General features: G+C 40.5%; 1 protein-coding gene and 1 long non-coding RNA gene across 2 annotated transcripts in view; both read right to left on the bottom strand.

Annotated features, from left to right (window-relative positions):
• IQUB (IQ motif and ubiquitin domain containing) overlaps nucleotides 1-14379 on the bottom strand; it is a 67833-nt gene that overhangs the window by 23313 nt on the left and 30141 nt on the right. Inside the window, exons 6-8 of the mRNA XM_082257096.1 lie at nucleotides 14318-14379; nucleotides 12994-13204; nucleotides 7939-8114 (exon numbers count right to left, since the gene is read on the bottom strand). The exon at nucleotides 14318-14379 is cut by the window's right edge and continues 94 nt beyond it. Coding sequence (XP_082113222.1) covers nucleotides 7939-8114; nucleotides 12994-13204; nucleotides 14318-14379 — 449 coding nt within the window. The remainder of the gene's footprint in view (nucleotides 1-7938; nucleotides 8115-12993; nucleotides 13205-14317) is intronic.
• LOC309555221 overlaps nucleotides 1-14379 on the bottom strand; it is a 375479-nt gene that overhangs the window by 334793 nt on the left and 26307 nt on the right. The gene's annotated exons all lie outside the window — the stretch shown is intronic.

The raw sequence follows: 14379 nt of genomic DNA, 5'->3' as shown, positions 1-14379 counted from the left end.
CCTCAGCTTCTTTGGCAAGGCAGTGGTCATCTTGGAGATGTGTTTGGGGTCATTATCATGTTGAAATACTGCCCTGCGGCCCAGTCTCCAAAGGGAGGGGATTATGATCTGCTTCAGTCACAGTACATGTTGGCATTCATGGTTCCCTCAATGAACTGTAGCTCCCAAGTGCCGGCAGCACTCATGCAGCCCCAGACCATTACACTCACACCACCATGCTTGACTGTAGGCAAGACACACTTGTCTTTGTACTCCTTACCTGGTTGCCGCCAAACACACTTGACACCATCTGAGCCAAATAAGTTGTGGGCTTTCTTGTGCATCATCTTTAGAATAGGCTTCCTTCTGGGATGACAGCCATGCAGACCAATTTGAGGCAGTGTGCGGTGTATGGTCTGAACACTGACAGACTGACCCTCCACCCGCTCAACCCCTGCAGCAATGCTGGCAGCACTCATACGTCTATTTCCCAAAGACAACCTCTGGATATGACACTGAACACATACACTCAACTTCTTTGGTCGACCATGGTGAGGCCTGTTCTGAGTGGAACCTGTCCTGTTAAACTGCAGTATGGCCTTGGCCACCGTGCTGCAGCTCAGTTTCAGGGCCTTGGAAATCTTCCTATAGCCTAGGCCAGCCTAGGCCAGAGCAACTAATATTTTTTTCAGATCCTCAGAGAGTTCTTTGCCATGAGGTGCCATGTTGAACTTCCAGTGACCAGTATGAGAGAGTGAGACACCAAATTTAACACACCTGCTCCCCATTTACACCTGAGACCTTGTAACACTAACGAGTCACATGACACCGGGAAGGAAAATGGTTAATTGGGCCCAATTTGGACATTGTAACTTAGGGGTGTACTCACTTTTGTTGCCAGCAGTTTAGTCATTTAATGGCTGTGTGTTGAGTTATTTTGAAGAGACAGCAAATTTACACTGTTATACAAGCTGTACACCCACTACTTTACATTGTAGCAAAGTGTCATTTCTTCAGTGTTATCACATGAAAAGATATAATAAAATATTTACAAAAATGTAAGGGGTGTACTCACTTTTGTGAGATACTGTGTGTATATATATATATATATATATATATATATATATATATATATATACATATACATATACATACACAGTAGGTGTATACATGTCAAAGAAGAGTTTCATAAATCGCTGCACTCCTAAAAAATCCTTTATTGTATATCATAAGAACATCACAGACACCATGGGGATATCAAAGACGGAACATGTTTCATGCTAGTAGCAGTGCTTCTTCAACCCCCTGTGTCATACCAAGACTGACCAAAATTGGTCAGTTTTGGCTTTCCCTGCTACTAGCATGAAACGTGTTCCATCTGTGATATCCCCATGGTGTCTGTGATGTTCTTTTGATATACAATAAAGGATTTTGAGGAATTCAGCGATTCCGGAACTTTTCTTTGTGTATCTATAGAAGGGCTGTGCTGGCACCCTTAAACCACTCTCGCAAGGTGTTTCTTTTCAATTCACCTAAAGCGGATATTTTGAATCTTGAATACTGTATACATGCTTTGGTGTATACATGGGGACAGGGAACCAGAGACAGACAAGAACAGTAAAACACACTTGTAGAAAACAGTGAAACATTTTCATGAATCCTAAAAGCAACAGGGAGCCAGCGCAGCAACTGTCGGGAGGTAGTAGTGTGAGTAAAGCAGCTGGCAAAGCAAATCTACCAGATGCATTTATAACAGACTGAAGTGCTGCCAAAAAAGTAAATATGAAATCTAGTGTGAAGAATTACAATCCATAATTTAGTATTTTCATTTACAAGGTGAGGCTGGATGAGAAAAACAGCCCAACGTATAATTCAGGGAAGAACCTTCTTACTGTATATCAGAAAGAAAACCTTATTATAAGCACCGCTGGTTAAATACTGTCATCTAGCCAAGAAGATGATCACATGCAAATAAATAGAATCTAAATGACAGGCTCAAAGCACACTAACAAAGGACAAACCAGGAATTCCAGTACTACAGAGTACAGGGAACTGATCAAATCGTTTCCAAGAGCTCTTGAGAACGCAAATAAAATAATACAATTTCCTAGCTTCAAGTTTACAAACTGTTTTTAGCGTCTCTCAAAAAGAAAATGTCAAGCCTTGTCTCCTGTACCAGCTAAACTCTATTTTAAGCGCTAAATAAATCACAGACTGAAAACTGCGTTCATTTTGACATACTATTTAACTAGTAACAAATATGCAATGGTGTTGTGTAAACAATAGAGAATTTAGACAAGGTTGTAATTTACCTAATTTAGTTACTGCATTAGGTTTATTACAAAAGTGGGCACATCAGCATTATTTATAGTAGTCATAACAAAGAAAAATGGTACTCAGTGGTCTCATGATCTATCTTTTTTTTTTTGTGGAATAGGAAATGAAAGAAAGTAAGTGACTACCATAATATGCCTCGTTTCCACTGAGCGGAACGGTTCGGGTCGGTACAGTTTGGGAGGGTTAGAATGGTCTGGTCTATTCAGGTGAGCATTTCCACTGCAAGTCGGGCCACCAGGGACCATGTGGGGTTTACACCAAATGAGGTGTTTGTTTTGCTCTTTCATTAGTCGTGAGCATTGAAGTATTCCTGTCCGCCAATCAGTGGAATCTATCGTGTGACGCCAGTAGCTCTGCCCTAACCATACCGTACCATTTCCTATGGCCCTACATCTGAAGCAGGACCAGGAATGGTGCGGTTTGGTTCGGTTGTATGGGCCACTTTCATAATGGAAACACCCAAAATAGCGTACCGTACCGAACCGATCCGAACCGTTCCACTCAGTGGAAACGAGGCATATTACGGTAGCCACTTACTTTCTTTCATTTCCTATTCCACAAAAAAAAAAATAGACAACACCTCTACTTTCATAGGCATCATTAGATGCCCTGGGTTTAGCGATAGTTCTAACTCAGCAAGTCACTCCATCTAGCAGAGTGACCTACTCTGTTCTATGTTGGCCTTGCCATTTGAAGGGATATCCATCCATCCCAGATGCTTCCTGCATAATCCCAACTCAACAATACAAAGTTTTAAGGAGGTGGGAGGAAGCGTGGGACTACTGCAATATTTCTCAGAAAACTAAACCTTTTTTATACTGAACACTATTGAAAGAGTAGAAAAGTAGGAGTGACCAGCGCTATGGAGTAAAGACCTTAGACAATAGTGAAGGTGTGAGCTGCCAACAACCGAACCCACAAGGGGTTAAAGTGTGAAATATGTATGAAAGGAGGTTGTAACGGCGCTACCTTAAAGTGAATAAGTGCTTGTTGTATGTGCCAACTTAAAACAAAGTGCCAGTGTCATAAAAAACCATTTAATTTAAAATAAAGTGCACTAGTGATTTGTGGTGTGACCAAGTTAGCTGATTAATAAACTGGGCCCATAAGGTGCAACTCAGTAAAGTGCAAGTGCTGTGCTGCATATACTAAACGAGTAAGAAATAATGGGTTCCCAATGTGCATTTATTTTGTGCTGACAATTGATAATAACAGAAACATAAGTTAAATTCATAAATAAATTAGTGATTTAAAATGCATAAAACAGTGAACCAAAATTCATCCGTGCTGTACGTGGAGTTTGTATTACCACTTAAGTGAAAAAAGTGCCAAAATAAATGAGAGAAAGTAATAAATAAAAAATGGGGTTGCAATTCTGTTGTACATCCACTAGATGTCGCCCCTAAGTATACGACCTGTGCTTGAGGAAAAAGATGGTCGGTTTCTTCCGGGGTTCTCCAGTGAGCCAAACCAGGCTTTTAGTACCTCAAGTTAGAAGAAAAAAACCCCATGATGTAATGTGTATCTGTAGCGTGGAAGAGAGAGCATAAGACTCACGTTTGAGGCTGTCTAGGATCAGCGGTGATGGCCGGGAAGCTTCCGCGTTCCACGGCCCAGGCTCCGAAACCGGAAGTGACGTATTGACGTTGCGACTCCGCCCTACGCGTTTCGTCATGTGACGTCTGCTGGAGCGGCGTCGGTCTTTAAGGTAGCGCCGTTACAACCTCCTTTCATACATACATATTTCACTATTGAAAGAGGACCAATGAGCACCCACATTTAACTGATCACTTACCACTGATTACCAATAGAGAGCATTCCCCCAACATTAAGGCTTCATTCACATGTCAGCATAGCGATCGCGGGCAGAATCGCGATCCGGAAATCATTGCAAATTGCGGGACGCCTGTGCGTTGCCTGTGATTTGCAATAGCACCCCAAACGCTGTGCGATGTTGCCACGATTTGCGCCTGCCGAATTGCAGTAACATTGCACAAAAAAAAAATCGTGGGACGCATGGCACCCAAAAAAGGTACAAGAGCTTCTTTGGGGCGTCATGCGTCCCGCAATTTTTTTTGCGCAAATCGCGGCAACATCGCACAGCGTTTGGGGTGCTATTGCAAATCACGGGCAACGCACAGGCGTCCCCAGCGATTTGCAATGATTTCAGGATCGCGGGAAGAATCGCAGTGATTCTGCCCGCGATCGCTACGCTGACATGTGAATAAAGCTTTAGTGATCACTCACCACAGACCAAAACATTAGGGGAGCATTTGGCACTAACCAGCAATGATAAGAGGGCAGTCACCACTTTTTAAGGGGGCACTTACAACTGGACAACACCACTGACGATCAAACAATAAAAGGACACTTACCATGCATTACATAATCCTGGCTCCTGCGCTTTACTTTATAGCTATGTTTTAAATTACATATTCCTGACCACAGTACTGTACAAGGGATGTTGTATATTACATTGTCCTGACAACTTCAATATATACAGTGCCTTGAAAAAGTATTTATACTCCTTGAAATGTTGCACATTTTGCCATGTTACAACCATAAACTTAAATGTATTGTATTGGGATTTTATGTGATAGTCCAACACAAAGTGGCACATAATTGTAAAGTGAAAGGAAAATGAAAAATAGTTTTCAAAATTTTATACAAATAAGTATGTAAAAAAAAGTGTGGCGTGCATTTGTATTCAGCCCCCTTTACTCTGATACCTCTAACTAAACTTTAGTGGAACCAATTGCCTTCAGAAATAATCTCATTAGTAAATAGAGTTCACTTGTGTGTAATTTAATCTCAGTATACATACAGCTGTTCTGTGAATCCCTCAGAGGTTTGTTAGAGAACCTTTGTGAACAAAAAGTATCATGAAGGCGGCCAAGGAACACAATAGACAGGTAAAGGATAAAGTTGTGGAGAAGTTTAAAGCAGGGTTAGGTTATAAAAAAAATATCCCAAGCTTGTAACATCTCATGGAGTACTGTTCAAACCATCATCCGAAAATGGAAAGAGTATGGCACAACTGAAAACCTACCAAGACATGGTCGTCCACCTAAACTGACAGGCTGGGCAAAGAGAGCATTAACCAGAAAAGCAGCCAAGATCCCTATGGTAACTCTGGAGGAGCTGCAGAGATCCACAGCTCAGGTGGGAGAATCTGTCCACAGGACAACTATTAGTCGTGCACTCCACAAATCTGGCCTTTATGGAAGAGTGGCAAGAAGAAAGCCATTGTTGAAAGAAAGCCATACAAAGTCCTGTTTGCAGTTTGAAAGAAGCCATATGGGGGACACAGCAAACATGTGTAAGAAGGTGATCTGGCCAGATGAAACCAAAATGGAACTTTTTGGCCTAAAAGCAAAACGCTATGTGTGGCGGAAAACTAACACTGCACATCACCCTGAACACACCATCCACAGTGAAACATGGCAGTGTCAGCATCATGTTGTGGGGATGCTTTTCTTCAGCAGGGATGGGGAAGCTGGTCAGAGTTGATGTGAGGATGGATGGAGCCAAATACAGGCCAATCTTGGAAGAAAACCTGTTAGAGCCTGCAAAAGACTTGAGACTGGGGCGTAGGTTCACCTTCTAGCAGGACAATGACCCTAAACATACAGCCAGAGCTACAATGGAATGGTTTAGATCAAAGCATAATCATGTGTTAGAATGGCCCAGTCAAAGTCCAGACCTAAATCCAATTGAGAATCTGTGGCAAGACTTGAAAATTGCTGTTCCATCCAATCTGACAGAGCTTGAGCTATTTTGCAAAGAAGAATGGGCAAAAATAACACTCTAGATGTACAAAGCTGGTAGAGACTAACCCATAAAGACTTGCAGATGTAATTGCAGGGAAAGGTGGTTCAACAATGCATTGACTTAGGGGGGCTGAATAAAAATGCACGCCACACTTTTCAGATATTTATTTGTAAAACACCTTGAATACCATTTATAATTTCCTTCCGCTGATCAAACTGATCAAATAGTTTCATTTCTTCAGCAGGGACGGGGAAGCTGGTCAGAGTTGATGTGAAGATAGATGGAGCCAAATACAGGCCAATCTTGGAAGAAAACCTGTTAGAGCCTGCAAAAGACTTGAGACTGGGGTGTAGGTTCACCTTCTAGCAGGACAATGACCCTAAACATACAGCCAGAGCTACAATGGAATGGTTTAGATCAAAGCATAATCATGTGTTAGAATGGCCCAGTCAAAGTCCAGACCTAAATCCAATTGAGAATCTGTGGCAAGACTTGAAAATTGCTGTTCCATCCAATCTGACAGAGCTTGAGCTATTTTGCAAAGAAGAATGGGCAAAAATAACACTCTAGATGTACAAAGCTGGTAGAGACTAACCCATAAAGACTTGCAGATGTAATTGCAGGGAAAGGTGGTTCAACAAAGCATTGACTTAGGGGGGCTGAATACAAATGCACGCCACACTTTTCAGATATTTATTTGTAAAACACTTTGAATACCATTTATAATTTCCTTCCGCTGATCAAACTGATCAAATAGTTTCATTTCTTCAGCAGGGACGGGGAAGCTGGTCAGAGTTGATGTGAAGATGGATGGAGCCAAATACAGGCCAATCTTCGAAGAAAACCTGTTAGAGCCTGCAAAAGACTTGAGACTGGGGCATAGGTTCACCTTCTAGCAGGACAACAACCCTAAACATACACCCAGAGATACAATGGAATGGTTTAGATCAAAGCATACTCATGTGTTAGAATGGCCCAGTCAAAGTCCAGACCTAAATCCAATTGAGAATCTGTGGCAAGACTTGAAAATTGCTGTTCCATCCAATCTGACAGAGCTTAAGCTATTTTGCAAAGAAGAATGGGCAAAAATAACACTGTAGATGTGCAAAGCTGGTAAAGACTAACCCATAAAGACTTGCAGATGTAATTGCAGGGAAAGGTGGTTCAACAAAGTATTGAGCTAGGGGGGCTGAATACAAATGCACGCCACACTTTTCAGATATTTATTTGTAAAACACTTTGAATACCATTTATAATTTTCCTTCCGCTTCACAATTATGAGCCAGAGCTACATTGTGTGGGTCTATCACATCAAATTTCAATAAAATACACTTACATCTTTGGTTGTAACATGACAAAATGTGGAAAATTTTAAGGGGTGTGAATACTTTTTCAAGCCACAGTAGGTACATCATGTTGTACTGTACATTATCCTGATGTTTGCACAATACTTTATGTTGTACATAAATGATCCTTTATACTGAGGTTTATGTGTGTCTGTGTGGCTCTCACTTGTTGTCCTGTAATAAAAAATATTTTTTGGGTAGAAGACTGCTGTAGTTGTGTGCAGTGTATACAGCAAGAGGTTCAGGTTCTGCTTAACCATTCTCTTTCGACCACTCACATTGCCAGGTGCAATCTTGCCATGCCCATTGTTCACTGGTAAACACTGGTTCATCTCCTCAACGCACCCAGGTCCTCTACAATCCTAACAATGCCTCTCCCAACTTGCCTTTCCTCCAGCTTCCATACTGCAGGTCCAGCACTTCCTACTTGTGCAGGAAATAATCACAAGTAGCACACAACAGACTGATAAACATTATAGCTCTTATGTGTGAGGATGGCACTTACCTTGTTTAGGAGAGACTGTATAGCTTTTTGCTGGCTTTCCTCTCCAGCATCTATTTTGTGTCTGCCGATAGAAGAGATTAGCTGGGTCTCTTGTTCCAGTAGTGCACAGAGAGCCGCTTTCCTTTCAGCACCCGTATATTGTTGGTTTATACGGTCCACTTCTTCCTTTCTCCATACTATAAACAGTATGCACAGAGGAAATAAACACAATGAAACTGAAGAAAAAGGTAATAAATACAACTTCCACCAACAAATGCCATTAGAGAATTCGAATATATTCACCACTGCCCCTTTTAGAAAACAGTATCACTGGCCAATCAGATGTCACAGAAAAAACAACTGAGTGTGTATAAGGCAGGCCATAGATGAGTAGAAAAACGAATTATCTCTTGAACAAAAATCAAAATTTCCATTTGAATTAACATGCAACATTCCCATAATTATTTCAGAATTATTTCAGCGAAAATACAACATTTTTCCAATCATTTTCAACATAGACACATCCTTTTTTTTTTTTTTTTAAAGGATTTCTTCAGCTCAGGCGCATTTCATTTTTATTTTTTATTCAAACTAGTCCCTTTTTAACAATTAGAAAATTTTTCAGAAATAAAATTCAAACATGTTTGTTTAGTTTCGATGGCGGCATGAAATTCGCCTGTCGCAGTGGACACACTAATTATGCAAAAATCAAACAATCAGTCTATCGACCTGAATTTTCTTTGGTTTTTCTACTCATCTATGGTCTACTTAAGACATACTCAATTACAAAAACATTTAGGAACATTGAGAAAACTTGAACAAACTGATAATGAGCTATACCTTTGCTATGTACATTGTTTCTGGACTTCATATTATTTTTAATGCATGTTTTTTAATTTATTTTTTTGGTTTTGGTTTGTTTTCGTGAAGTAAAAATGATGAAAAACTGCATGTTTTTTACCAAGTGTAGAATGTTTCAGTTTATGCCTTGCCCTATGTTTTTAAAAAGCCTTTGGGTGTATTCCTTGCTTTCCATACTTGCTTAGAATTCTACAAGCCTTTTCTCCTGGCTGTACAGATATCTATGTTTTTAAGGTCACGTTTTTCATCCTTTTTTTTTTTTGAAGGATTTCTTCAGCTCAGGCGCATTTCATTTTTATTTTTTATTCAAACTAGTCCCTTATCAACAATTAGAAAAAATTTTGGAAATAAAATTCAAACATGTTTTGTTTAGTTTCGATGGCGGCATGAAAATCGCCTGTCGCAGTGGACACACTAATTCTACAAAAATCAAACAATTAGTCTATCGACCTGAATTTTCGTTTGTTTTTCTACTAATCTATGGTCTACTTAAGAGATACTAAATTACAAAAATATTTAGGAACAGTGATAAAACTTAAACTGATGATGAGCTATAACTTTGCTATGTACATTGTTTTCTGGACTTTATATTATTTTTAATGCATAACTGCATGTTTTTTTATTTATTTATTTTTTGGTTTTGGTTTGTTTTCGTGAAGTAAAAATGATGAAAAACTGCATGTTTTTCACCAAGTGTAGAATATTTCAGTTTATGCCTTGCCCTATGTTTTTAAAAAGCCTTTGGGTGTATTCCTTGCTTTCTAGACTTGCTTAGAATTCTAGAAGCCTTCTCTCCAGGCTGTATAGATATCTTTGTTTTTAAGGTCACGTTTTTCAATTATTCACTATAAAAATCTTAAATCAGGAAAACGTGGCCTTTAGAAAGCTGAAAGCTAAGCTGATGATAAATGCCACTATTACATTATTATTACAAAAGATAGCCTTAGTTGCCTTGACATATTTTGAATCGATTTCATGAAAACAGCCTGATTTGAAATGAATCATTCTGTTTTGCGCATACAAAGCTGATTAGTTGGCACCTGGAAATAAGGACATTTGAACAATTTTGAAGCTTATGCACACAAAAGTATGTTTTTTTTTTTTTCAGAGATACAATCAAGACATTTTGCAGTTCTGACATACACTATATTGTCAAAAGTCAAGGCTGCAAATAGAAATCACGGGCCCTGTGCAGACTACCTGACAGCCCCCCCCCCCCCCCCCCCAAGAAAATATTAAAGCTATATTTCGCAAATATACGCTAAAAAAAATTATTAGCGGACACAAATACGACATAATTCACAGAATTCCTGCTAAATTTAAAAAGATAAAACGGAATTACCGTAATAAATTAAGCTCTTTGTGGATAAGGCCTTGGGGCTCATTCACATGAGCGCTGTGGTCTGTACAGTGTGAATCAGTGGTTCATTTATGTGGCTTGAGCCACCTAGGCCATATGAACACAGCTGCAGGTCCTAATTTGACAGGCATGGGGATGCGGGTGTACAGCCGAACACAGGCAGTGTACATTCGGAGGCCACTCACCTGCACCTAAACACCTGTCAAATTAGGGCCTGTGGCTGTGTTCATACAGCTGCTGGATCCCCATAGAATGACAGGCGGCTCAAGCCCAAACCCCCTCTTCCACACAGCCAGAGTACATGAGCCCTTAACTACCTCCTTCCCAAGCCTATTCTGACACTTCGCTCCTACATCCTTTTTTTTTTTTCTTTATTGCTAGAAAATTACTTAGAACCCCAAAAACATTATACATTTTTTTTTTTTAGCAGAGACCCTATAGAATAAAATGGTGTGTGCTTGCAATTTTCTATGTCACACAGTTTTTGCACAGCAGTTTTTTCAAACACAATTTTTTTGGAAAAAAAAACACTTTCAGGAATTTAAAAAAAAAGCAAAACAGAAAGGTTAGCCCAATTTTTTTGTATAATGTGAAAGATGATGTTACACCATAAATAGATATCGAACATGTCACGCTTTAAAATTGCGTCTGCATGTGGAATGGCGGCAAACTACAGTGCTTAAAATTCTCCATAGGCAAAGCTTTAAACGCCTTTATAGGTTACCAGTTTAGAGTTGCACAGGGGGTCTGGTGCTAGAATTATTGATCTCACTTTGATGTTCGCAACAATACCTTACATGTGTGGTGCAATCACCGTTTACATATGCGTGATGGAGTAACATATGGGTTTGCATTTGTGCAAAAGCACAGTTGTGGGGGGGGGGGGGGTTAAAACTTTTTTTATTATTATTTATTTTATAAAAAGTTATTTTTTTTTACACTTTTTTTTGGTAATAACTTTATTGCTATCACAAGGGATAAACAACATCCCTTGTGAAAGCATGGGCCGTGACAGGTCCTCTTTATGGAGGGATTTGGAGTCTATTAGACCCCAAATCTCTTCTCTGGCCCTACATGCAGCCGATCAAACCAAGATCGGTCTGATCGGCTGCTTCTCTGGCCGCTGGTGGCCAGGTAAACAAAGTGGCGGGTCCGGAAATACTTGTCGCTCCCGATTTCCAGTGTTAGAGAGGGCAACAATGTAAATAAGTAAACAGTGTTAAACAGAGTACATTAGCTGTCATGTGCCTTTAATTAAAAAAAAGCTAGCTTTAAAAATTCCCACCTATTTTCTTCACTATATTACCAATTGTATTGGGACGCCTGCCTTTACACACACAGTTAAGGATCTGGATTAAAAGTAAATATAGCTGGCTGGCTGCTGTATTTCTGTTTCATTCTGGGACACTGCATTGTCCCAGAATGAAGCTGCCTGTGACCTACACATGCCAGTACACGGCAGTGTACTGTCTGTCACGGCACCCGTGCCTGTCTGGCACCGCACCCCCCTCAATATGTGGCACCTGGGGCGGACCGCCCCCCCCCCCTTGGTACGCCCCTGCCTATAGATACTGTAAATATCTCCTAAACGTGCACTATTTAGGATATATTTACTGTATACTGCACCGATTACATCATCGGCACATGCACTCTGAAGGAACGGCCGTCCATGCCATTTCTTCAGGGCCTGTGCTGTGACCAGCGGCATCGCAGCTCCGGCTAATCACAGGCCAAAAGCCCACCAACCTGGAAGAAACACCAGGGAAGATATCGGCCGTGTCAGCGATGTGCAGGCGCCACTGCAGGGCCTCACTCTAGGGTATTTCATAATGAGCTAGTTAGTATGCGATGCATACTAGCTCATTATGTGTTTGTGTTGCAGGTTTTTGGGGTTTTATTGTTCACGGGGGTTTACAACCTCTTTAATAAAACACTCCTATTAGCAGCTTTTGAACATTTTTCTTTCTGCTTCTAGAAGTTATTGGGTTATCCTATGTGTCCATGTACACTATTTTATTCTAGAAGCATTTTTGGAGCATCGGCTTCTAGGAGCAAAAAAAAAAAAAAACCCTCTTTTTTGCATTTTTGGGAGCGATTTGTCAGCAGAAAAAAAGCTGAAAGCTCCTAACTGCTGCTAAAAGCTGGCACAAAAACGCTGTTATGAGTGTTTTTCTGGCATTTTTTTTAGCTTACAGTGTGCATGGAGCCTCATTGAAATTATAGTCTTAACACTTTTCCTGCCCCGTTTGCTCTCATTTTCTTTGTATCAACTGGATCTCTCCTGATCATACCAAGGAGCTGCAGGAATTGTTGTCTACCTTCCAAGGACATCATGGACTGGGAAATATTTGCAGTCAAGCAGGTTATATTATGTGCTCTACTTTTCCATATTTTTAGAGATCAGCAAATCTGCCTGGGTTTGATTCATAAACACTTCAACAAAATTTTCAGCTTGAGAACGTTAGGGTACACCTCTTTGGACTATGGGGTGCTATCCATTCCTTCAAATTACTGGTTCTTGTGACTCAGCTGACCGGGGGTAAAGGCTATGCACTGAATTATAGGTTGCTCCCTTTTTATGGCGGAGAATGTTCAAAGTTTTCATGATTCACAAATTTCATAAATCCTGAGGATTTGCTGGGAACGCTTTGTAGAGGTGAACCCAAACCTCTTCCATAGGCAGCAGACAAAAATTGCAGTGAGGGCCGAGGTCTCTGAAAATTACAGATCATCTTGATAATGTTTTTTTCCAAGGATGACCTAAGGTTTACTAGTTTTAATGATACTGACCATGAAGTATATTTAGAGTGACAGTTCTGGGGTGATGTTACACTCACTCAGTACATTATACTTACACTCAAGAGCATGGTAGAGTAACTCAAAATCTTCCTTAGTCTTCGGATTCATTCGACGTTCATAATCTTTTCTCAGCCTTTCTTCTTTCTCTTCTTTCTTTCGCAATTCCTCCCTTTCTTCCCATTGCAGTCTCAGCTTTTTATCCTCTCTAAGCTGCTCCACCACTTTTTTGGCATGAAATCGTCGAAAGTAAGTCTGTATTACTATCACCTGAATCACGATTGTCACACATTAGTTGGGGGGAAAAAAAGACCAGACAGCACAATTTTAATTTTTTTGCAACCCTGTTCATTTGCCTGTGCTCTACTACAAATTGTGCTGCATTTGCCCTACTTTTACCCAGAACTCCTCTTGTTTCCCCCCCCCCCCTTTCCAGTGCAACCCAGGTTATGGACAGCGATGTAGCATCTGAGTAAAACAGGATAGTTTTGGCAGTAGATGACCAAAACTCTGAACCATAGCTAGTTTCTATACTTCAGAATTCCTGCCCATTCATTTAGGCCCTGTTCACACCTGAGCGTTTTTCAGCCCATAAAACGCCCATCTGTGAAAATCCAAAATGCCCAAAAATCAAAATCACATTCATTTCAATCACCCCTGTTCACATCTGAGCGTTCTTTCCCCTAAAGCAAAATCACCTGTAGCTCAAAAAAGTACCGGAGCTTTTTTTTGGCTTGATCAAGAGCTGTTCTGGTCCCATAGGAATGCATTAAAATGCCGTTATCTGCGTTTCACGGGCATTTCACTGGCGTTTTTCAAACACATAGGTGGTCTCCACCCCTTTTAACATACCCATTTTTAAAAAAAAAACGCTCTAAAAACGCCCAAAAAAACGCCTACAAAAACGCCCAACAAACGCCTAAAAACTATACGCTCAGGTGTGAAGCTCCCCACTGACACCACTGCTTGTGGAAAATAATTCCTCCTCCCTCCTGCTCTGACGGTATAGAACCCCTTACACAGTTTAAGGTTAAACTGCTTCTCTTCTCATATTAGTGAATTGCCGTGAGTCCTTTTATATTCCCTTTTGCTGAATAGTTTGTTCCCTATGCTAGGGTCGCCGTTACGGTATTTGTACATTGATATCATATCCCCTCTTAAGAGTCCTTTCTCCAGAGAGAATAAGTTCAATACTTGTAGTCTTTCCTCATAGCTGAGATCCTCCAGTCCCTTTATTATCTTTGTTGTCCTTCTCTGGACTCTCTCCAGTTCCAGCATATCCTTCCTAAGGACCGGTGCCCAGAACTGGACAGCCCAGAACTGGACGGCATACTATTGTAGTTATTCTTTATGGCACACAAATACACAGATTCAAACACTTACTGCTCTCAGTCTTCTGGCATGATACTCGTCTGCTGTAACATATTTTGAGGGCTGTAAGAGTT

This window comes from Pelophylax lessonae (assembly GCF_965119305.1).
Source record: "Pelophylax lessonae genome assembly, chromosome: 4".
In the NCBI taxonomy this organism is placed as follows: domain Eukaryota; kingdom Metazoa; phylum Chordata; class Amphibia; order Anura; family Ranidae; genus Pelophylax; species Pelophylax lessonae.
This window is presented reverse-complemented; position numbering and strand designations above follow the sequence as displayed.